Source organism: Protomyctophum parallelum (assembly GCF_964188405.1).
Source record: "Protomyctophum parallelum genome assembly, chromosome: 4".
NCBI lineage: Eukaryota > Metazoa > Chordata > Actinopteri > Myctophiformes > Myctophidae > Protomyctophum > Protomyctophum parallelum.
Genome location: NC_139700.1, coordinates 43,659,953 through 43,684,231, shown reverse-complemented (window position 1 = coordinate 43,684,231; position 24,279 = coordinate 43,659,953). Strand labels below are relative to the sequence as shown.

General features: G+C 44.2%; 1 protein-coding gene across 5 annotated transcripts in view; it reads left to right on the top strand.

Annotated features, from left to right (window-relative positions):
• The first annotated feature begins 228 nt into the window (after window positions 1-228).
• Window positions 229-24,279, top strand: part of ptprz1a (protein tyrosine phosphatase receptor type Z1a) — a 94,873-nt gene continuing 70,822 nt past the window's right edge. For 4 of the 5 annotated variants that reach the window (XM_083763927.1, XM_083763925.1, XM_083763924.1 and 1 more), the window contains exon 1: window positions 1,612-1,897. In XM_083763927.1, the coding sequence (XP_083620053.1) occupies window positions 1,828-1,897 (70 nt within the window). In that variant the 5' untranslated portion in view covers window positions 1,612-1,827. Of the gene's footprint in view, window positions 248-1,611; window positions 1,898-24,279 lie in introns of those variants that run through there. The other variant, XM_083763926.1, reaches the window with a different exon arrangement.

The window sequence follows — 24,279 nt, the reverse complement described above, 5'->3', positions numbered from 1 at the left end:
GGATATGAAGAATCAACTGACTAAGAGAAAACGCTATTACTGCTACTGAATTAGTTACATTTTCGCTAGAAACAGACCGTATATGAGTGACTGAACGATTTTAATATGACCCCATGTTGTTCTCCATAGAGAAATGACTTCCGTGAACCAGGGGAAACCAGGGGATGAGCGAGTGACGCCAGGACTTTGGCGCTCTATAGGGAGAGACAGCACCGACCTGATACCACCCACCTATAGAACAAACAGGGTAAGTTATCTTTCTATTGCACTCACATATATGCCCATTATAGTGCTATGGTCCCATGTGTCACCCCCAACAGCCACACGCTCATGTGGGAAGACACACACACACACACACACACACACACACACACACACACACACACACACACACACACACACACACACACACACACACACACACACACACACACACACACACACACACAGGTCCTCATTTGCTGTCTGAATTGGTGTTTCTGGGTCAGTGGTGATGCAGCCTGTCTCCATTTCAAGGGGGGGGTTAAACTCGCTCCTTGAAGTCAAGAGGTCAGCCCCCTCCCCGCCAAGCGCCAACAGACAAAAAAATAGTTCATCTCACTCAATTATGCCTTTTGAACGGCTCCATGCTGCTCTATCTATTTATCTATGGGTGTGGGAGTATGAAACAGCACTTTCAATATGGCTGTCTGTCTGCTTCTTTTTCTTTCTCCCCAATGAATGACGAGGCTACTGTGCAGAGTTCAAACCCCACACCCCTGCTGTGGGGAACCGCACTCCCTCGAGTAAGTCAATCGCCATCGGTCCCATATATATGCACGTCAGAATCAGAATCAACTTTATTTTCACATCACAGGTTTACAGGTGTAAAACAGTGCACTGAAATTAGTCGTTGTGCTTTCCATTTCCATGCAGTTTTTGTTATTTCCATAAAATATAAAAAAAGAGAAGCCAAAGAAGGGGGTCCAGGGGGAAGAGAGATCAATCAGTAAGAAATGATCTACATGACCATTGGGCATATAGCAGTCGGATCTGTGGTGCTGAACAAACATATCTTCATATATGCCTATGGCAATGTTGGCATATTGGGTTTGTTCATGGTTATGTCTGAGTCATAGTGACATGCCTGGGGCGTAACGGGTTTGTTTATGGTTATGTCTGAGCCATATAGTAACATGCCTATAGGGGTATGAGGTTTGTGTATATGGTTATATGAGTCATAGTGAGTAGTGACATGCCTATATACAGTAGCAGCGTATTGGGTTTGTTATATGGTTATGTCTGAGTCCTAGTGGCATGGTATCAGGTTTGTTTATATGGTTATGTCTGAGTCATATAGTGACATGCCTGAGGTTTGTTATGTCTGAGTCATATAGTGACTGCATGCTCTCCCACGTGTGATATATGATATACTGTAAATGTATTATTATTAATTATTAAATCATTAAAGGCGTTGCACGTGAGAGTAGACAGAGAGACCAGACGTGTGTGCGTGTGCGCGCGCGTGTGTGTGTGTGTGTGTGTGTGTGTGTGTGTGTGTGTGTGTGTGGGAGGCGCACAGTCTCGCGCTGCGCTGCGGACTCACTCCGTGTCTCTCACTCCGCGTGAAGAGAAGACACGCACCGCACCGGGCTGGAACTTGAAGGACACACACACAGCTAGAGAGTCAGAGAGAGGATACCATCTGTACAGATACAGCATGAAACTACTGTGAAACCTACTTCACTGGGATTTATTCCCCCGGCAACTGAACTGAACACTTACACAAGTAGTGTTATTTTTCCACCTATAATTCGGCAAAGGTTCTATCACAACATAAGCGGCAACATGGAGGCGCGTACAACAACACCAAGAGGCTGGTTAGTTTCTGTCCAGTTGCTTCTCATCTGCCAAATAGGTAAGGATGCTGTCAATTACGTTAATGATGACCGACCGTCATATAATAATATTAAGTCTGTTCGTTGTTATTTCACAACTTTGTAGCTTACGTGCGGTGCGTATAAACCAAAGAAAGGCAATTTACGCACGAGTTTCACGTGCACGAAAAACACCACAACAACCCCTTGAAAAACATGACATGTATTGATGTGTGCTGCTGCTGCTGTTGTCGGTGGTTTCTTGTTTAATTGCTTCGCATGTAACATTCATGAGAGTCAGCTGTGCGTTTTTGAGAAAGTCAGCAGCGAATGCAAATCTCGGACATGTCCATATCTTGGGTGAGCGTTCCGGTTGGGTTTGTTTTGTTGTTTACTCATCAAGTCATCATTAATAAATTAGACTATATATCCATATATTTCATAATATTAAGCGTTGAAGTTGTCTTTTTAGTTGGGCGGAGCTGACAGCTGAGCAGGTCTCACGCAGCATATAGACTATAGTATAATGTCAGTGCACTTGGTTTTACATTTGAGTGATTTGTCCTCACGAACTGGCCGCCTTGTAATTATTTGGTAGGACTACATGTCACGGCTCCCATATCATATGTATGATGTATCCAAACTCCAAAGTTTCAAACTGGAGCTGTCAGTCATGCACGAAGTCTGTATGTTTATAGACAAGAAAGTTAGTCAAGCGCTCCATCTGGCAAGAGAGCATATGAATGGTTAAAACTCCTTAAGGTGTGGAGGTAAAACACTAAAGTGAAATTGGTTATTTGGAGATGTTGGACATTATGATGACCAATGAGGCACTCTATATCACTCAATTAGAAGGCTGTAGCCTAATTTCATTCCAACCAGATACATTTCATGGTAGGAAAAAAAAAGTATCATATCATGGCACAGACCAATAAAGCAAGGATGTAGCCCAGAGTTTTTAAGCTACTTCATCAAATGTTAATCAGGTCACACAATTCCCACTTCAAGATTGATGCCATGTTGAATAATTTAGCAAATGATCTGTAACTAACCACTATATTGACTATAGAGTGGTAATGCACGAGTAAGCCAGGATCGATCTGATGAATGGAACAGAGCTATTTATTTGACCTCTTTCATTTATTTTTGACCATATTGCTCTTGTTTTGTGAGTGATTTTCACAACTTAACTTGAAACTTTCTGCCTTGGTACTTGCAGTACTTGCAGTTGATGCAAATTTGAGCAAATAATAGATCATTATCCCACAGTAATTAAGGTATTTCTCTATGTTCTTTTGGACCTTTCAGTCTGAAAATGATAGACACATACTGTGTACAGTCAGAGGTAGGCTACAGTAACTGATAATTGGTTTAACCTTAAGCTCATATTTTAGGGGCCTACCGGAGTGCTGCAGGGCTCTGTACTTGGTTGGTCCTCTTCTTTTTTCCCCTCCACACCGAATCTCTTAATTGAAAATCCACACGTATAGTCGTATACTCGTCGTCGATCTTCTATTTTTGAGTAATGTCTGCTCCTGAATAGTGATGCTATAGAAGCCTTTGGGTGAGACGGAGATTGTGAGATATGTACCAAACATTTGGAAAAAGATGGGCGAAGCCAGTTTCCTTAAATATGGAGTGCCGTGATTCTTTCCCCCCTAAAACATGATCATCAGGTATTAATGAGTGGTGCAACCACTCCAAGGAACAGCAATGTCCTAACGGTTAGAACCTATGTAGCCTCGATACCCAGGCTTTCATTTCGTCTGCGCGAAAGATGAAAGCCTGGAAAAAGCCATGGGCTGAACCAGTCTAAAAGTGGGAGTCAACCCTTCCGCGTAGGCGTCGCTCTAAATTATGTGACGTAGCGCTGCACTAGGGGGGAGAGGAGGGGCCGGGGGTGACGGACAGGTCGATGAGATCCAATCAGGGTGCGCGCTTTTCTGAGACGCGACCCTCCCATCTAGGCCAGAAATGTCTCTGCTTAGGTCAGGCTAGAACCTATGTGACTATGTCCTAACCTATGTGACTATGCTTAGAGTACCAGTAGGGGAAAAAGTGGCACTGTTGTGCCAGAAACAGAAACAGAGAGAGAGATAGTGTTGCACTGTTGCCTGCTAATTAGAGAGAGAGAGAGAGAGAGAGAGAGGGGCAGGGGGAGAGAGAGAGGGGCAGGGGGAGAGGGGAGAGGGGAGTTGCAACACTCAGTTCACACGGGTGTGATTTTTATTATAAGGAGGAAGATTTTCTTTTCCAATGTGGACACACCCACCAATTCATTGAGTATGCCTGGTTTGCCTGATGGGTGGTGATCCACCTGAACTGAAGCTGCACCCACAGGTTTAGGGCGGCGGTGGTTCAGGGGTAGAGTGGCTGTGGATGGTAACCGCAAGGTTGCCTGTTCGAACCCGGGCTCCCCCAGAGTTAGTGTCGAAGTGTCCTTGAGCAAGACACTGAACCCTAAATTGCTCCTGAAGTGCTGGTTGGTGCCTTGATGTGCTGGTTGGTGCCTTGATGTGCTGGTTGGTGCCTTGCATGGTTTCCGCCGCCATCGGTGTATGAATGTGTGTGAAAGGGTGAATTCATGCACAATCTATGTAAAGCGCCTTGGATAAAAGCGCTATATAAATGCACCATTTACCATTTGTTGTATGATAAAGAGGGAGGGGTTAGGGGAGAGGGTGATATTGTTATGTCACTATATCACAGTTTTTTTTTTTACTGTCAAGGTTTCAGCCTCCAGGAAGAAACCCTAAATATAAGGGAAGACATCATTGCACATAACAATCACACCAAGGGGTCTAATGAAGTACTGCCACCTCATAAACTGGACAAAATACAAAAATCACAGCACTCCATCATTAAGAGATGGAGGCGCCTGGGCCAGCATGGTGTGAACTTGGATATCGGGGGTTGAGGGGTTGGTAATATACCTGCTGAATGTCCAACCCGCCTCCGTAGCTCTATACCACACTCCTCCTCCCCCATGCCCCTCGCCCGCTTTGCCCCCTTTTCAGCTGAGCCTTTTTAAATGAAGCTTTGATGAAACCTGGGGCACAAAGGAAGGTTCCCGTTTTCTTTTCTGTTTTTGAGAAAGCAGCAGAGAAATTGATGGTTAAGAGAAAAGACACATGAGCTGAACTGAATGCCTGGAGACCAGCACCATCTGTCCTCCCGGACAAGACTGGGCATTTCTCAATGGGTATATCACCAACGGTGACCCCCCTCCCCCCTTTAGCTCTCTGCAGAAGTATAGTCTTTAGGTCCTGTGGTGGTGGGTGGGTGATGGTGGTGTTTTTGTGGGTGACAGATGGCAGTCATGGTTTGTCAGCCTGTCAGTCAAGAAGAGCAGGGTTGCTGGTTGCTGTGTGGGTGAAGGATAACAGACCCCCGCTGTGACTGCCCACTTATAAAGGGTGTGTCACAAGCTGGTGAAAACCTTGTGTAATGTTGCTGCTGCTGGTTAACAAGCCTAGCTTTACACAGAATGTTGGGCCACTAATACTTACTCACCGATGATTCATTCTAAAGTGGGAATTGCATAATCAGGTCAAACAACCTAACCCTTTCAACCTGGCTTCTCCCATTATAGGAGACATTTAAAAAAATAAAAAAGTAAGATCCATAAGCTCACAACACGTTGCAAAGCTTGTAGATTGTCTATTTTCAATATTTTCTATGTACAACATACTGTAGGGCTTTAGCGGTTAAGCTACAGCATACGTTGAGAATAATAAAATAATCACACCCGTGTGAAGTGAGGGGCGCTCTTATCATCAATCATCATACTGTACGTCCTCACCTTCGTCTCATGTTTGTGTGTACACAATGTTTGCGTTTACACAAACACTCAAAACTGGCTATTCATTATCAATGGCATTTCATGTTGGCGTTGGGACTAAGTTTGTGTTTACACTCCCACTAAAAGCTGGACATAGGAGGGGCTATCGCCCCTCAAAAAACAACAATCTCTATTGCTGCTACTGTATGAATTCCGCTTGTTATGTCTTGTCTTTCAATTAAGGACCTTGAATGGCCTCGTCCTTCTCTCGCCTCTGCTTTCCTCACTCGTTCCTTCCTCTCTGCCTCGTCACCTTTCTTCTCTCCTATACATCCTACGGTCAGTCAGCATCTCTTTCCGTTCTGTATCTGACCTCTTCTCCTCTCTTTGAGGGGAGCGACTCTGTGAGATTCGCTCCTCAAGGCCGCTTGGCACACAGACCTTCCCTCACTACCCCCTGGCCTGAAAATAACAAAAAAACAGCCAAGCAGATTTCCAATCGCCGGCAGCAGGAGTATTTGATGACCAGATTAGTGGGTATTAGGCTCAGCGGCATTCACTCAAGCATACATGGGGAGGGGGGGGACCACTGCCGAATCCTCTGTCACCCTCTTCTTTATTTCTCTCCGGCCACGGCTGAATGGGCCTTGGGGTTACGTGGGGAGACATCCAGCCAAGCCTGTGCAGAGGTTAGCCCGGTGCTCCCGGGCTAACCTCTCCTCCATCTCCCCACCTCCAGAAGTGCCCCCCCCCCCCCCAGGGCCCTTGCCCCGTGTGAATTATGCTGTCATAGGGGAGATTTGTTTTGTAACTGTAGGGGGAGAAAAATAAAAAAGAAGAGAGAGGGGGGACGAACGGACGGACTGCAGGCAGCGAGGGGGGGAGGGGGACACTTCTGGGGGTGCGTGTCGCGGCAACAAAGCGATCAGCATGAGAGCAGGGGGTATACGACTGAAGCGTGACGCGGTGATGGCACTGCAATTTGTCCCGGTGCGAGAAGTGGGAAGGGGAGGAGGGGCGGAGGCGTTGAGGCAGGACTCTCTCACACTGCGAGGCGAGGAGACTGTGACCATACACAGTATACGTCCAGGATAAAGATGTATAGCTTTCTTCCCGATACCAATTCCTATAACCATAACTAAAATGTGTTGATACCGACCGTGTAACGATCCGACACCAGTGTGTAGTTTAAAATGAATCAATCGAGGACAGTGGTTCTCAAAGTGGGGTCCAGCGACACTTCTTTGAGGGGGTTTCAAATGGACCCCTATACTGTAGGTCTGTAACTCTGAGATTGTACAAATAGAACCAAATGGACCCAGTTCTATTTCTACACTGTCCATTTTGGGTGGTCCTATGGGCACAAAAGGGGCATGCCCATATTATGTGCACATAAGAGACACAGACACTATACTATAGACTTCTTAACAGGCCCGAAAATGTATCTTAATCTTAGTCTTAATGGTAATTATTGGTGCAGCTAGAACTAGAAGTTAGTAAAATAATAATGCAAATAGTACAGTAAGGGTATAAAACACTAGCGCACCAACAACTTAAGCATTCAAAATACAAAATAATTGATGACTGTAAATGACATATCATCACGGGATAAATAACATGGTATCGGAATGGCATAGGCCAATACAGATGCAGCATTTTGGGCAGTATTGGAACAGCTTCTCCGACACTGGTATTGGTCGGGGTGTCATAGCAGAACACCCAACTCTCTGTTTCCCAGGGAGACTAACCAACCCACACAACTCTTTCCTCCTTCCTACACTCCCCCCCCCCCCCCCACCGACACCTCCACATACGATCTCTCACAGAGCGATGGAGTGCAGGTTAAGCAGCACTTCTCTTGTCATTAGTCTTGTAGCCTCAAGCCTCATTCCTCACTCTCTCTGCGTTCTTTTCACACGCAGTCCCTTTTTCCCTTCCTGCCTTTACATTCAGAACCGGTGCCTCCCTTTTTTTTTTACGGGTCCATCCGTCCGTGTGTGCTCTAATTTTTCATTCCCACTTTTCTCTGTCTTCGTGTCTAATTTTCCTTCTTTCTCCCCCCTCTTCAAACATTCCTCCCTCCATCATCCTTCTGTTTTGTCCTCCCTCTTCTTTTTTTTGTCTCCCATCGTTCCACCATCAGTCAGTTCCCACTGACCTCTTACAGTTTCAATCCTCTCCTCTCCATGTGTCTCCCTCTCTCAATCGTGGGTGTGTGTGTGTGTGTGTGTGTGTGTGTGTGTGTGTGTGTGTGTGTGTGTGTGTGTGTGTGTGTGCGTGTGCGTGTGCGTGTGTGCGTGCGTGTGTGCGTGCGTGCGGGGTGACCGGGTGGGAGGTCTTCGGGTTATCCAACCATCTTGCCTGGTGCTGTGGCACATTGGTTCAGCTCTGGTAGTATCCTCCTTGGCGCGGTGCCAGGGTCAGTCTCTGACGCCCGCTGCCGTAATGGATGACGGGGCATAGCAGGTCCGGGTGGCCCCGTCTTTGCCTCTTAGAAAAAAAAAAGGGGGCTGCTCACACCGGGGCCTTTTTGGTCGGAGAACAAGAGACGTCCTGCAGAGTAACTGGTAGAGAGCCATTTGATTTTGTTCCCCACTTTCTCTCATGTCTTTTGGTCCTTTTCAGATGCCCCGCGCATGTGTGTGTGTGTGTGTGTGTGTGTGTGTGTGTGTGTGTGTGTGGTCTCTCTCAGCTGTGTTGTGTATCGATGGTCCTTGTTGGTCTCTCAGGCTGTTTTGTGAACTGAATCGATGGCCCTCATCTAACTGAACACTGAATACATACACCCTCATCTCAAGGTGATGCAGAAAGCTTGTGTGAAGGACACTTTTGTTGGTCAAAGTACTCTTCACTGAGGACTGTGCCTCCTTTTCTTTTGTGGGAGAGGGGAACTACCCGGATGAATTTTAGGCACACGGGCTCACAGGCAGATGTTATATAGCCAGACGAAAGTATTACAAAAGTATTTGATTAAAAATGAGTTTGCAAGAGAAATCTTGTCACTGTTGGGGCGAAAACTTTCTCACATAAATTATCTTTCTCACATAATGTTATACTTAAAAATATATCTATATATTTTAATATTAATTAAATTTATCAGCGAGACTCTGATCACACTGAAACCTTGTCCAAATTTTCAGTCATACATAAAATAGATATGTCATATAGAGTACTGAAGTCAAACGTAATTCACGTATCCTATGTGGCTCACGGTTTTGTTTCCCCATTCTGAATTCCGATAGACGTGTTTGATATTGTGGCATGTAAGAACTGTGTTCCAATAAACAAATGAGCCTGATGATTTGTCTCGTATGAATGGATCTAATATAAGCTCATGGCGGGAAAACACTAGCTGTTACCGCCGACAAATGTATAAATATTTTGAGGAAACTAAACCGTGAGCCAGGCAGTACGTGAATTACTTCGGTACTCTATAGACATCGTTGATGATTGACGTCACAGGCTGGCCATTGAAGGCCGAGATCCCATGTGGAACCCCAGATGAGTTTGATTTTACTTTAAGTATATATATTTGATTTATTAAGATTACTTTGTTGGAAACTAGAGACTGAGACTTTTTTAGACAAAATATTCAAAAACACTGGTGTTCACTCACTCACTATACTACTGCATTGTCAACGTTGACCTCAAGTATAAATCCAGTTTGATTTAAGGGGGGGTCCAAGGTGCATGTTTGAGGGACCGAGTCAGGACGTTGTAATCGGCCAACGGCGAGCCCCTGCAGCCGATTGGTCCAAAGGTGCTGACGCAGTAATTGTCCGAGTATGGCCTCTCTCTCTCTCTCTCTCTCTCTCTCTCTCTCTCTCTCTCTCTCCTGGTAAAACTGGTTTCCACTTTCCAGTATTTGAACTTTTGAAGAGAGCCTGGGGCTGTTCTTTTTCACACACCTTTTAATTCAAAGACATTAGAGAGATTTGGCACAGGACAGGCATTCAGCTGCAGGGCGTGGTACAATCCAAACAAAGTGTTCATTCAAAGGGCAACGTACGTTGCCGATTTTTCAGCCATATCCTATTTTAATGAAGTGGAGGACATAATAAACAATGTAATAATGTGTGTGTGTGTGGTTCGTGTTTAGGTATTTTGAACATGATTTCGGCAACTGTGACATAATGTCAGTTATTCCTGGACCTGATCTGGATCATGTGACTATATCTATCATGCCTGATGACTGACTGCCAGGTGTGCTTAACTAGTTAAGCCCCTGTATATACTTGAATGTAGACTACAGTACAGACGATCTACATCAAGATCACAGTGCATCGTGCTGGGGAACGCTGTGTGCTTGTATATTGGCTATTTTTGGCTATGTTTAAATGTTTGAAAATGTTGAAAGTTTGAAAGCTTTTTTGAAAATGATTGAACATTTAGGGATAGTCACCTACAATGACATGATGCCCAAAATAGGGACATCAATCAGGTAGGAAGTGGTTAAAGTGTCAAATAGCCTGGTTTTCTCAAGACTTAGCCCCCTCCTCCCTCCACGGTTGTGGTTGGCATCTATTATAATCATACACAACTGCTCATGACTGAACGTTCCGCCAATTAAAATCCAACTGTCAACTGCTTCTGACATTCCATCATATAAGCTTTATTATTGATATCAAACGGGATCGCTGTATTCTTTTTTTTTTGGTCTAGGATCTAGGATCACTGAAGGAGGTCTTTTTTGATTGTCTGGTGATCCCGATTGGAACATTGGCGTTTTCTAGAGCAAGGATGGCCTCATTCTAAATATTTAGCATCTAAAATGGACCGGCAAAGCGGACGTGCGTCAAAGTAGATCCTGGTCGGCAGTCAAGCGTTGGCACTTTCATCCACCAGGTGGCAATGTTTGTGAAAGAAGGCACTCAACATAATGTTAACATATAATGCCTATTTACCCCAATGAGTAAAGACCTGAGGCCGATTCTACAAATGCCTTCTCGAGCTTGCATATCTGCTATTTTTGAATAGCCAACGCAAATACCTAAAATAACATGGATGCTTTCACGATTTTAACCCCTGGCCTACAATTAACGGAAAAAACGGAATTAATCTAAAAATCTAAACCTCCCGTTCACGGAAAAAACGGAATGACAATCAATATCAGTTATCGGGGGGTCAAAAGAGCAAAAAATTATATTTTTTCGCTAATATCACTAATGTTGGATGTAATTTACCAAAAAACGGCCGAAATCCGCGTGATCGTGCGCTCGTGCGCTATCTTGCACGCGCGCCGTCTCTATGTGCGTCGCTGTAAAAAATTTGATAATTTGCGATGTTTTGGGGTTGATTTGAGGTAAATTTGACTTAGATATGAAAAACATAGCATTAGCTTAGCAATCCGGACCAGCCAAGCTAGTGACTAGGGTCAAAATACTGCCGGATGTTGTTGATCGTTGAACCGGAAGTGACTTAGGAAGATCCGTCTATTTTGTCCAAAATCAGCATAATGGTGCTTTCTTTATGCTGTGTATAATGCTGTGTATAGTGTATTCTCTCGAATTGCCACCAGATGGCGATCTAGTGGCAATTCGAGAGAATACACTAGGAATGAAAAAAAAAAAAACATCTCTTCAAACCACCAGATCTTTCTTGTATGTTAAAACGATGAATTAAAAATATGCCAATTTGTTACCCAAACAAAAAAATTGGGATTGGCAGTCCAAGGGTTGTGTTAAAGCAGTTACCTGACTATCTTCTGTAAAATCCATTTGCAGGTCCTTTTGATATAACAAATATCAAAGTATGATGTTATTGGTACTGTATCCCCAGCGTGTGTGTGTGTGCGTGTGCGTGTGCGTGCGTGTGCGTGTGCGTGTGCGTGTGCGTATGTGCGTGCCATGATTACAGTAGTTACTATTTGTAATGGCAGATCAAACACAAATTATGTCAAGGTTAGCCAAGGACAAAGCGATAATCCATATTTCCTTTGTTCTGTCATTTAGAGACCTCCTACCCATCAAATTTCAATTAGGTTGTCCCTCAAAATAGTGCACGGTTCCCTCAGGCCCCATTTCCGTGAAAATGGCTGACTGTTAATGAGTCGGTAATTGTGCTAATGTTAGCCTCGTCGAGGGACTGAGCCTGGAGTGGATTAATGCAGGTGAAAAAGCAATTAGCTTTTTAAGCTAACCCCAGAAACCCTGCTGGGTTTCACCCGCTAAGCACCTTCAGGCGTGTCGTGTGTGTATGATAATGTACTACTGTGATCATCTGGAGCATAGCATCCCTGAGATGAGATGCCCCCAATGAAAGCTTCCTATTGCAAGAATACATTTGCCTAGTAATACATCATTTAAACAGCTTATTATATTAAGACCTGAGGCCGATTCTACAAATGGCTTCTAAAGCAGTAGTTCTCAAACATACAGTATTTGTGCCAAGGAGGACCCCCACATTTTAAAAAAAATTTGGCCACTGCATCTGAAAATGTTTTTTGTTACTTGTCTACTGGGGACCCCCAGTAGAGAAGATTTGTGTAAAAGAAAATCTAAATTATTAGACATTTTTCACCCAAAAATGTAACAAAAAAATCTTGTAGATCTGCTGTTTTTGAGAACTATGGTTCTAAATCCTGAGTTTTCTGTAAACTTATGTTGCTATATAGCCCAAGTCTAACATGACACAGATGCTTTCCCGGTGTTAATGGGCTATTGAAGGAAGACATAATTGCTGTCCTGGTGGGTTGGTTGACTATAGCTCAGTGGGCTAGTATTTTGGCACTGGGTGGGTCCTTTGTTGCATGGCATTCGACCTCGCTCACTTTGGTTGCTTTGCCTGTCCTCTGTGCAGTTTGTTTCCCGTCATAGTTTATGGTTTTTATGTGTCCCTGCGAGGACAGGTGCCTTTAATGTGAATTATGAACAAAAAAGGAAAGTGGAGAAGGGACACGCTAATGCAGTGAGAGTGAGACATGTTGTGGCGATCATCATCAGCGCTATGCTGGTCATCTGTTGAAGGTCCATGTGTCCACAGTGTGAGAGCACGCACGCACACACAGCACACACACACACACACACACACACACACACACACACACACACACACACACACACACACACACACACACACACACACACACACACAAATCTATTCTCTATCATCTCTTTCCTTTGGGCTTTGGAACAACATTGGCACACTCTCTCCTTCCACCCATTCAGTCCCCGATGTGGTTGTAGTCGCTCTTCTATTAAATAAGCCGCTTTTGTGTGCCTCTAAACAGTGCTTCTTTCGCCACCATGTGCAGCATTAGATTAGACCCATGTGTAGTCATGTAGCCGTGCCAGGACCGCTCCGCCAGCCTTACATGTTTAACCCATTCTGACCTGAGATCAGATTCTAAAAATGTCTTATTTTCCATTCTGACCTGAGATCAGATTAAATAAATGTCTTCTACGTCAGTCGTTCTTCGATTTTTCAAAAATAGCAGACCTGCAAGCTCGTACGCGCTATGAGCTTGTAGATCTGCTATTTTTCAATAGGGGTTCCCGCACGAAATGGGTTAAAGAACAAATGCAATAAGCTTTCCATAGTGTGCCCAAAGCAAGCAGATCTGTGGTGGAGTGCAGCCAGCCAGCCAGCCTCATCAGCCATGTTTATAATGTGTTTTTAATGAAGCGATCTGGAACTTATTTGGTCTTCTAATCTACATTCTCGGAACCTTTACATCACGATGTGTTTTGGAAGAGGGTCGTGGAAAAATAAACTTTAGAACAAACTGTAATCATAATAAACTGAAATATTTACAAACAGTACAGAGGCCACAATGTAAAGCTTGTGCACTGTACAGTCAGCTCAGACAATATATCAACACATTTGGGAACAGTTATTTCATCAGGGTGGCGGGTGCTATAGGTACTGTAAATATGTAATAGAAAAACAAAAAAAACACTGTTAGTTTAGATTTAGTTTCTGTCTGAAAACCGAGACTGAATACATTTCAATAAATTAATTATAGCCCTATTCAAACTGGTTAAACCTCGACAATTGGGTGTGAAAGGTATCCGGAGAACTCGCCAGTTTACCAACTTGCTGCGATTTAGTGCATTTAGTTTTACTTCACCTTCATTTAAATTGCATTGAATTGAGAGAGAGAGGATAGTTGTTTAGAGTTAACACTAGAGAAAGTAGGAATGCTAAAAGTTTAAACACCAGAGTACCGAAACAATGTAATTCATTACTAAACAATTCCTGAAATGGTAGGCCTACTTGTCATTGCATTCACATACTCACCTTTTTATCATCATCTAGCTGACCATTTAATTGCACAAAATAATTTGATCACTTTGGAAATAAAAAAAGAGAGGATCCGGGCACTCAAAGTAAAACATGAGGGACGCCTTTATTAAATTAAAATTTTATTAAATTAAAAAGGCAACTGCCAAAAGTTGCCTTTTTAATTTAATAAAGGCGTTCCTCATTTTTAACTTTGAGTGCCCGGATCCTCTCTTTTTATCTATGTCTTGATTCCGTCTTTGATCTGTGTGAGCACCTTTTTATCATTATCACGTTTTGCTATCTCCGTTGAGCACCTGGTTAGTTCCTCTTTTTCTATAACATCTGTGAGTTTGACATACTACACTCACTGATGAAGACAGCATGTTAGCATAACGATGAAGACCTTGATGAATAATTTTCGTCGTGGCGACTTGGTAAACTGGCGAGTTCTCCGGTATCCGGTGTGAAATGCCACTGTACCAGCCCAAACGTGTATTTTTTCCCCACTTTTAGTGGGGAATGAAAAATGTAGGCCTACTTGAGTAAAAGAACAAAAGTATTTATCAAAATGTACTTAAAACACATTGAGTGCCACATATTAATACATCATATTCCTTCAGGCTACGGAGGTCTTTCCAAGGGGGAAAAATTACCCCAGTTCTGTGAAGCGGAAGTTAAACCAATGTTACATCTACAGCATTGCATTTCTAAGTCATGTGGCCGCAATCTGCCGTAAAGAAAGATGGTTTTCGGAATCTGGCATTAGAATCCGAGATAAAAGCATTTAAAAAAGGTAAACAGACCGTGAGTCGATGTCCATGGCCTTCTTGAAGGAATATGGCCTTGGTTTGGAACACAACAGGTGGATTCAATCTTGGTTTGATTGGAACACACAGCAAGTTAACACCATATGCTCTGTATTTGCATTTGACGTGTCAGTGAATAAGCTCTTCCTGCTTACATACAGTATAGATTAAAAACAAAAGGAGTACGTATATTATAATGAAAAACTTTATTGTGCTTCCACTGATTAGGCCCATGAGTAAAAACCCCACCCCCAGGGGTCGGGACCCACATGTTGAGAACCCGCCCTGCCCTAGGATAGGTATCCTCACAAAAACCATGCAGTAATCCTGCCTCCACCTGAGGGGAAAGGAACAGGTTGGAATAACGTGTTCCTTCCACGCACTATTCCAAACGGTGAAACTCCCCCTGTCAGGTGATAAGAAGTGGCCCGCTCACTCTTCATGTATTGAAGGAATGAGCTCAGTTCGAGGCTGTCTCCAAATTGGCAGAGGGAGAGTAAAGATTGGCGTTTAGGCAATTGGCACCGGGTGAACAAATGGATAAAAAAAATGGTGTGATAAAAATAATAAAGATTCCAAAAAGGTAGCACATCCAAAAATTAAACAAGCGGGGGACAAGGTACTCACATTTCCATTTCTTTATTGGCAAACACCGTTTCGGCAAACACGCGTTTCGGCTATGCAGCCTTCATCAGAGCATGCTCTGATGAAGGCTGCATAGCCGAAACGCGTCAGCGTAACTTATTTGGTGTTTGCCAATAAAGAAATGGAAATGTGAGTACCTTGTCCCCCGCTTGTTTAATTTTTGGATGTGCTACCTTTTTGGAATTTTTAATTCCTATTTTTTGATGGTTAATATGTAGGTTCCTTGGCAGGCGAACAATCATAGCGTAATATCCTTTAACTTTCATATTGTCTGACATGCTTTCAGAGACAGTGCCAAGGGTCATTATAGGGAACTGAATTGAATATAATGGAAAACCATGATTTCACAATGATGTCATCGTGAAACTTGGCTATTAGTTCAAACATCTTAGTCAGCTGTTTCACCTTGTTCTTGTCTCCTCGTCATTACACAAGCCAGAGTAGCCTATTATACATCATTTTCGCATCCACTCACAGAGGCTATTAATTGAAGACCAATGAGATTTAGAATCAGAACCGATTCCCTTTTAATACCTTCAAGTTGAAGGCGTTGAAGGCATTAAAGTGAATCTTTTCTCATACTAAAACCCATTGGTCTGCGGTGAGGAGATCAATAATATCGTGTAGCACTGTAGCAGTCATCTGTCTGTGTACTAGAAATGTTTGATGACGCAAAATATGATGACGACAAAGTCGGGCATTCATGTCGGGCATTGATGAAGTTTGACTTGACTTGACAGCAGCACTACTGTATGTAACTTCTTCTACCCCGGTGTTGAACCCGGTAACCTGCTCAAGTGCTTTTTGATGAACTGAAAATGGTGGGCCCTTTTGTAAACAAGTGTAATGCTTCATGGTGTCGTCCACTCGCAGTTAACCAGTTTTTGTATTGAGCTGTACTTGAAATGTACTGTAATTCTGCAAACTGTTAATAAATATTTCAATCAATCAATCAATACCATTGAGCTAATATAGAGCCGGCCTGCTTGCTCAGCGCTGCAAGCTTGAACATCTGCTATCTTTGAAAAAATCTTCTCTTGAAAGTGTTTTTGATTTTGTTTTTATTAGTCCAGCAGGTCACTTCCTGCCGCGCTGCGTGCTTGCACATCTGCAATTATTTTTACACGTACAAAAATAAATCTTGAAACACTGTATAGAATTGGCCTCAGGGTCTTAATAGGATGGGGTTAAAAGTGTCAATGGAAGCTACGCTGGTGAGCTATTCCTCACTCGGGGGGGCGGCGGTGGTGGTGAAGTAACAATATAATGTAGCCTACAGCCATCATTTCACACCAAACCCTGACCTCTCTGATCCACCCGTCCTATCTCACACGGACAACATCAGCCCGACACCATATACATCTGACCATCATGCTTTCAAACCTTCACGCTCATATGTACCAGACAACATCAATCTCTATTTATGTCTTTCATTTTGTGTGACTCCCAGCAGACCCCCAATCACAAGCCTTGTCTTGTTAACGACGAAAGGTTTTTAAATAAATACATAAAATGACTTTGAGACAGTTAACACCAGAGCTATCCCCTCCTGTTCGTTCCCCTCTTCCCTAAATCTTCCCCTTCCTGTAAACAAGTCACTCTAAGTGGGACCCCTTTGTTTAAAACATCCACAATCCCACTCTAAATGTTTAGAGCCGCTGGCTGTCGATGTAATGACCAAGTGCACACACACACACAAAAAAAAGAAAGCGGCAGTTCTTCTTCTTCTCCGCTGGAAGCTGGCGTGAGGTTTTGTTAGAGATTGTCGCGGCAGTAGACCTCTGGACACAAAGGATGTATAGTGGGGAAGGTATGAGGCTCGATTTATTCATTGGGTCCGTGAAAAGGCTCCCCAGAAAGGTGAACATGCAGAATATTTACTCAGGCGGACGGCAATCACTCTCTCCATACTCGAGACTCGACTGTGTGTCCTAACCTTTAATGTAAATCAACTTTTATTCACGGCCCTAGTTGGAGCATATTTCTGCCCCTACTACACATTGAAGTGCTACAAATTTGCTAAACCACAGGCAGGCAGGCAGGCAGGCAGGAGGGGAATGGATGGACGCTGTGGCCATGGCAATGTGTCCTAAGTCCAGGGGAAGTCACTTTGGCTGGTGGCTTGGCTGCAACGGAGGTCTGCTTGTTTTCTGGGGGACTTTTCAGAGTCCCACGTTTCTTGCATGCTGATTGACCGCCACGCACAGCACGGCCAGATGACCACAACAAGAGCCCCGGACAGCTCCCGTTCGCTCTGTCACTGATTTGGTATCGTTTTCCGAGGCCGTACTGTATATGCGTAGCGTCTCCGTTCTGGAGTGGAAGGCAGACTATAGAGCGTCACAGTCCCGCCCACCTTTCATGACGACGAGAGGCCCGGAAAATAATTCCCCATTAATTTTCCTCATAGACTTTTAAAAAAGCACACCTGTGTGAAGTAAGTGGTGCAACTCCGTGTGGGGGTCCCCGGGGGGGGGGGGGGGGTTCCAGACCCACAGGAACGCACCCAGGGTGCCGGCCCGATTCCGGCGAGCCGCCCCGCGTCCGAAACGGTTGAGAAATGACAGAGTTACCGTGTGGGGGTCCCTCTACTGTACCCTCCACTGTACTGTACTGTCACTGTACTGTACTGGCACACCCGAAATCATATACCATATACTGTATACAGTTAATATGTGTGTGTGTGTTTGTGTGTGTGTTAGGTTGCGCACAGGTGGTGAAAAACATCCATGCTGTTTTCGTGCTCATAACCAGCTACGCAGCCACCCACCCACACACATAGTCACTTAAGGAAGTGGTTGCACCGCTTAAAAAGTATTTATTTAAAGACGTTTACGCCGCGGAAAAAGCCAACTCGAGTTGTGACAAATCATGACAATAAACACAATGTTTTGGGCCGATAATTGGAATAAGAAACAGGCTTTTTTTTTAAGAAACACTTTTTGTTTTGTTTTTCTTCTTACAAATTATTTGATTGGCCCAAAACATTGTGTTTATTGTCATGATTTGTCACAACTCGAGTTGGCTTTGTCCGCAGCGTAAACGTCTTTAAATAAATACTTTTTGAAAAGTCTATGAGGAAAATGAACGGGGAATTCTTTTCCGGCTCTCTCGTCGTCATGAAAGGGGACGGGACTGCGACGCTCTATAGGATGATACAGAAGGAAGACTAGATAAATCAATATGGCCTGTCAGTGTTGTGTTGGCTGGGTCTGTGTTTGTTTTGGACTGCGTCCAGAACAGAGAGGCTAATGATGGAAACCTTAGACGCCTGGATTCATTATTCATCTCCAATCACAGAGACTCTCCTGGGATGGATCATGTCTTTCTGGCTCTGTCCTGTGTATGTATCAGACCCATTGAAAGGAGAGTTCTGCCAATGAGGGGGCAGAAAACAGCTTGGTCACGTGGTTCTAAAGCCCATAGACAATGAATTCCGTAAACTTCCAGTTCAGGCCTTTGTCACACTTCGCCAATAGAAGTCTATGTAGAAGAGCCGCCATTGGACTGGCCCCATGAAGTGAACGGAGTTGTCGTAACTCTCTCATCTATACGACTGTGGTATGCATATCTCTGCTGTCGGGAAGAAACCACTTAACTCCAAAGAAATTCAGGAATGGAAAAATATTTTTTTTTCAGGAAATGAAGAAAACAATATTTTGAAAACAAACCAATACTGCCTCATCAAAGTTGGTGTTGTGACTTTATATATTGACAACTACTTCCAGGGGAGGGGGAGAGGTGGTGGAGTTAGTTGCTTTAGCAGACAGTATTTTCGAAACAACACACAGTTAGGTGGTTTCCTCCGCAACAGCAACGATATGCAACACACGAGAGCTCTCCCTCTCTCTTTTTATTTTTGTCCATGTCTCTTTGTCGTTACTGAACCGACAGCAGACTAAAATGACTAATGTATGCTCCGTCGTAAAAAGCCGATATACAAGTTCACACCGCATCATGGATGCAACCCGGTGTGAGCTTGTAGGTCAGGGTCTATTTTCGGTCCTCGACTAAGTATAAATCGGTCTGTCTTATCAGCCCCATACAGTGAAGCTGTTGTGGGGCCGTTCCAGGCCACAGATTACGACGCAATTAAAAGTGGGACATGGTACTTTTTCCACTCTCCAGGCTCCATGCCTGGTCGTCACACAACATGCAAGCGTTCCACCTCTGCCCCCCCCCCCCGGGGTCGGGGGGCCTGCTGTGATGTGCCCGTGTCCCCACTCCACCCGGGCATTGACAGACACGGTCCAGAGCCACTTTCACTGTGACGTTCTTCTCAGTGCCAGGCCAGCAGCAGGCCACCATGGCATGCCACACAGACGGAGTATAACAACAGACACATATCAAATGTGCTTACTGCTTATTAATGTTCTGACTTTCTCTTGAATGCTCAGTTAAACAAAATTAAAATATATATTGTTAGTGTCGGACAGATACCGCTTATCCCCATATTCGATTTTTTTGTTTTTGTTTTCCGTAAATTAACGTCCTACTGTACTTGATCATACTACAGTGTCACACAAAATAATACAAAAGTAGCAGATCCACAAGCTTATCAATCTGCTACTTTTTGAATTTGAATCCTGAAGTGAAAAGTAATAGTTTTGGAGGTTTCCACCCGACAACCTTCTTGGATAAAAAAAAAGAAAAAGAAAAGATATTCAGTAGCAAAGTAAATTAGGTCAAAATCACAGTGTCATGTGTTTTTTCTATTTCATCCTTTATCTCTGTACCTCAGTGCTGAAGTGCTTTTATGGTTCCTTCTGCATTTTCTTGATTCACCCTCCCCTCCTTTTAGGGAGGCGGAATGTCACTCATAAAGCCTGCTGTTTAGCCACTTCCCTCCCATGTATGGTTAAACGGTTAGAATCTTTGAGTCCATCTGATGATACATTGGTTCCTATGAACACCTTTGAACCCAGCAGAGGTTGACTTTCTTGAAGTAGTGAGTTTAATTTGGCAGAGAGTGTAGTAGATCTTCCCCCATGTGTGCAGATTATTTGGGCTCAAACTTCAAAGCCTACTGTTGACAACTTTTAGGATGTAGAGCACATTATGTATAATTATAGTATATACTTATTATGATAAAAGTCTGTCTGTCTGTCTGTCTGTCTGTCTGTCTGTCTGTCTGTCTGTCTGTCTGTCTGTCTGTCTGTCTGTCTGTCTGTCTGTCTGTCTGTCTGTCTGTCTGTCTGTCTGTCTGTTTGATTGATTGAATACTTTCTAAAGGACCACTTTTCATCCTATCTTCAAATAGGTCCTCACTAATAATCATGATAAAATGGCACGATTTTTTTCTTCTCAGTGTGTGTCTCATAGGAGGGCTATGGGCAGTTTAGAAACCGTCCTCCAGTGACATCATTTTAAACAAGATTGTTTTACAAAAATGTTGTAGATTTTCATTATCGTGAGAATGATGGCTTCCATTTTCGCATTGCAACTTTTCAGGACTAGCCTATTGGCTTGTTTCCATTGGGGTCCACATGTACTCAATTCATCGAAAAGCATTAATGACAGACAACTGGGGAGGGCAGAGGGGCAGTTCCGAATTGCCGCTTGCAACCGTGTGTGTTCTTTTAGAGCGGTTTTGAAAAATAGCAGATCTACAAGCTCGGTGGCGCGCTACGAGCTTGTAGGTCTGCTATGGACTGACACTTCTTTATGGCTGTAGGCTGTTGGTAGGGCATTCCACATTTTGGTGGCATACAAGGAATTGAAACCCTTGTCCGTGCCATATCTGGGTTGAATGTGATCTGTGGACCTCCCTCTGGTGTTGTGATTGTGGACATAAACTAGGAAGTGAACGGTAGTGCTCATGAAAAAAAGATTTTTATAAAATGGTTTGATTATATTTATAGTATACTTTTGGAACGTTTTTATTTTTGCACTTTTGACTCAGCTTATAGGCAGTAACCCGAAATATAAAGGGAGAAGACATCTTTGCACTAACAACCACCACACACCAGGGGCGGTCTAATGAAGTAATGTCAACCTCACAGACATGATGAAAAACAGAAAAACAAAAATCATGGCACCACATCTTTGACGATGCTTTGTAGCACATCATGACACATCACCTTCTCTGCTGGTGGACCAGACATCAATGGCCGGATACTCCAGCTGTTCAGTCACTTTATTAACAGCTTAGTGCACCAGGCCAAGCCTATTCATACAGCTAATTAAGTATGACACCATACTGATCCCAGATCAGCAGCTGCATACACACAGCAGTGTCGGGCAGAAACCTCCCATCTCCATATTCTAACGTAAGTTAACGTCCTACTAGCCTCGGTACCAGGCTTTCATTTTCGTCGGTGCAAAAAAAATGAAAGCCTGGAGGAACGCATTTGCTGCTCGTCAAGTGGGAGTCAACCCTTCAGGGTGGGTGTCGCTCCAAATGATGTGACGTAGCACTAGGGGGGAGAGGAGGGGCCGGGGGGTTGACTGACAGATCGGTGAGAGCCAATCAGGGCGTGCGCAAATCTCTGCCGCGACCCGCCCCACACATTAGCTCAAGGCTAATGTCCTACTTGATCATGACTACGTCACTCAAAAGTAACAGATCCAGCAAGCTTGAAACAAGGCGCGGAGCGGCGCGTTTTGAGAGCACAGATGTGCAACTTTTGCTGTTTTTGAATTGGAATCCTGAAAAGTAACAGTGTTGGGACACAGTGAGGTTTCCACCCGACAGCGATGAGCCAAAAATCCCTTCTGTGAGAGTTGAGGTATGGGTGAACTTATATTGAGGCCAGTCTGGTGTGTGTGTGTGTGTGTGCTGTGGCTCCAGTTTGGGATTTCCTTGATATTCTGTTTGAACCATGCTGGGAATGGAGGGATATGATTTTTGCCACATGGACCCATTATATAATAAATTGATATAGATATCATCACAGGGATATTATGGCAGTTTATTAAGTGGCAGCTGGGGTCATGCACGGCTCACTGGCTGCAGCTGGCACCTGCAGGCATGACTTTTATAGGAAATCAATTTTGAATTATGCGCGTGTGCCACTTCTGCCAAATCTATTCTAATCAGTAAGCATGTTCTCTCCTCCATAGTGATATATAGAGTACCGAAGTGCTGACATCATTTTGCTCATTCATCCCCTGGGTCACGGAAGTAATTTCTCTATGGAGAATAACATTGGGTCACAGCCGGGTCCCAATGTGCCGGTGACAGGGCCTTCTCGGTGGCCGCCCCCCCCTCACTGTGGAACTCACTCCCAACTCGCATGCAGTTGCCACATGCCCCCGCCCTCGCCACATTTTAAATCACACTCAAAACCCACCTTTTCAGACATTCGCATTCACTGGCCACCACCTCGGAGGTTGGGGGTTCGAATCCACCGTGGTGGATCTGGCTTTGTCGAGCGTCTATACCACAACGGGGAGGAGGGTTTTTAGTTTTAGTCATAGTCTCTTGAATAGTTAAAATTTAGTTTTAGTCCAATTTTAGTCACATGGAATGTCTTAGTGTTAGTCTAGTTTTAGTCGACTAAATATCATAAGATTTTAGTCGACTAAATCTACAGTTGATTTAGTCAACTAAAATGTATTTTGACGGGCCTTGATGCCGTCGTAATGACTGATTTTACACTTGCTGAAAATAGCCGATCTACAAGCTTGTAGATGTGCTGTTTTCAGCATGGAATCAACCATTCGTTTCCATTTAGTTTTCGTCCGTGAAAAAAGGTAGTTGGCGAACATTTTTCGTCTTAGTATTAGTCGACGAAAACAGCACTGCTCCACATCCTCCCGGTGGGGGCTCCTCACCAGAAGGATACAACAGCAGTGACAACACGCACATATGTGTGGAAAGGAAATAATTGGCATAATCACTAAATTGGGTAAGGAAAACATTTTTGAAGAAAAATAACTAAAAATGGGAAAAAATAGGACCCCACCACCGGAGCCTTCTGTGGCTTTACAATCCCAGATCAGGGTGCTGCGGCCATGATCCCATATCATCCCCCTCCCCCCCATCAAGCAACCGCTTCCCCCTGGCATAAGGGGGTAGTAGCTAGGAAGAGAGGGCAGAGGAGGGAGGGGGGGTCACACTTTCTGGCATGGGGCACCATTCTCACCCCCTACCCTGCTGGCTGGCCCAGGCTCTCCCAGGGCCCGAGCTAATCCTCTTATTCACCAGCAGACTGGAGCGACGCACGGCTCACAGACCAGCACCCCTTTTTTAATGCATACTATACACTATACAGACAAGGCTGGCCACTCTTGAGTGAATAAACACACTATCACAGTTGTGAAGCTTTCACTCTTTCTAGACGCTGAGCAAGCAAAGAGCATAGAATCTTTTCTAACACACTCGGAACATTTAAAGCACAGCTTTGGGCATCGCAGGTTCTTCTTCTCTCCTGAGATGAATGCCTTTGGCTGCTTCATCATTATCCACAATATGAACACTAGCGGCCTTATTCCAGGCCGAACATTATCAGCGGAAATTGCAGGTCTACTAAGCTCACAACAACGTGGCGTGAACTATGTAGCTCGGCTATTCTTGGCGAAGAGATTTGGTGTAGCGAGAAATATTAGCGTACCTATCATTTCACTAGTAAAGAGACCACACCTCTAATTAAGTTTGACAGTTTAATGAAACGAAAAGAGAGGAATGTGATACGGGATGAGGAACCCAAGGTTAGGGGCGAGACTCAGGGTCGGGTCGGCCATCGTTGCTCTACTCGGGGAGCGGGCGGTCGTCTCTGCTCCGTCACTGCCCCACCCCCTGGGTTCCTAGAGAAACAGAGACAGAAGGGAGAGTGAGAATCGAGGTGGAAGGAGGAGGTTGGGGTGGAGGAGGATGACGAATTTGAAAGCAGTGATTGGCAGAAATAGCCGATCTACAAGAGCAGTATATTCACGACCCATGTTTGGTCATGTTGTGGAGCAGAACAAACAAACTGGCCGAGAGATCACAGGTGTATTTACACTGCGGTGATCTCAGCGAGGATTG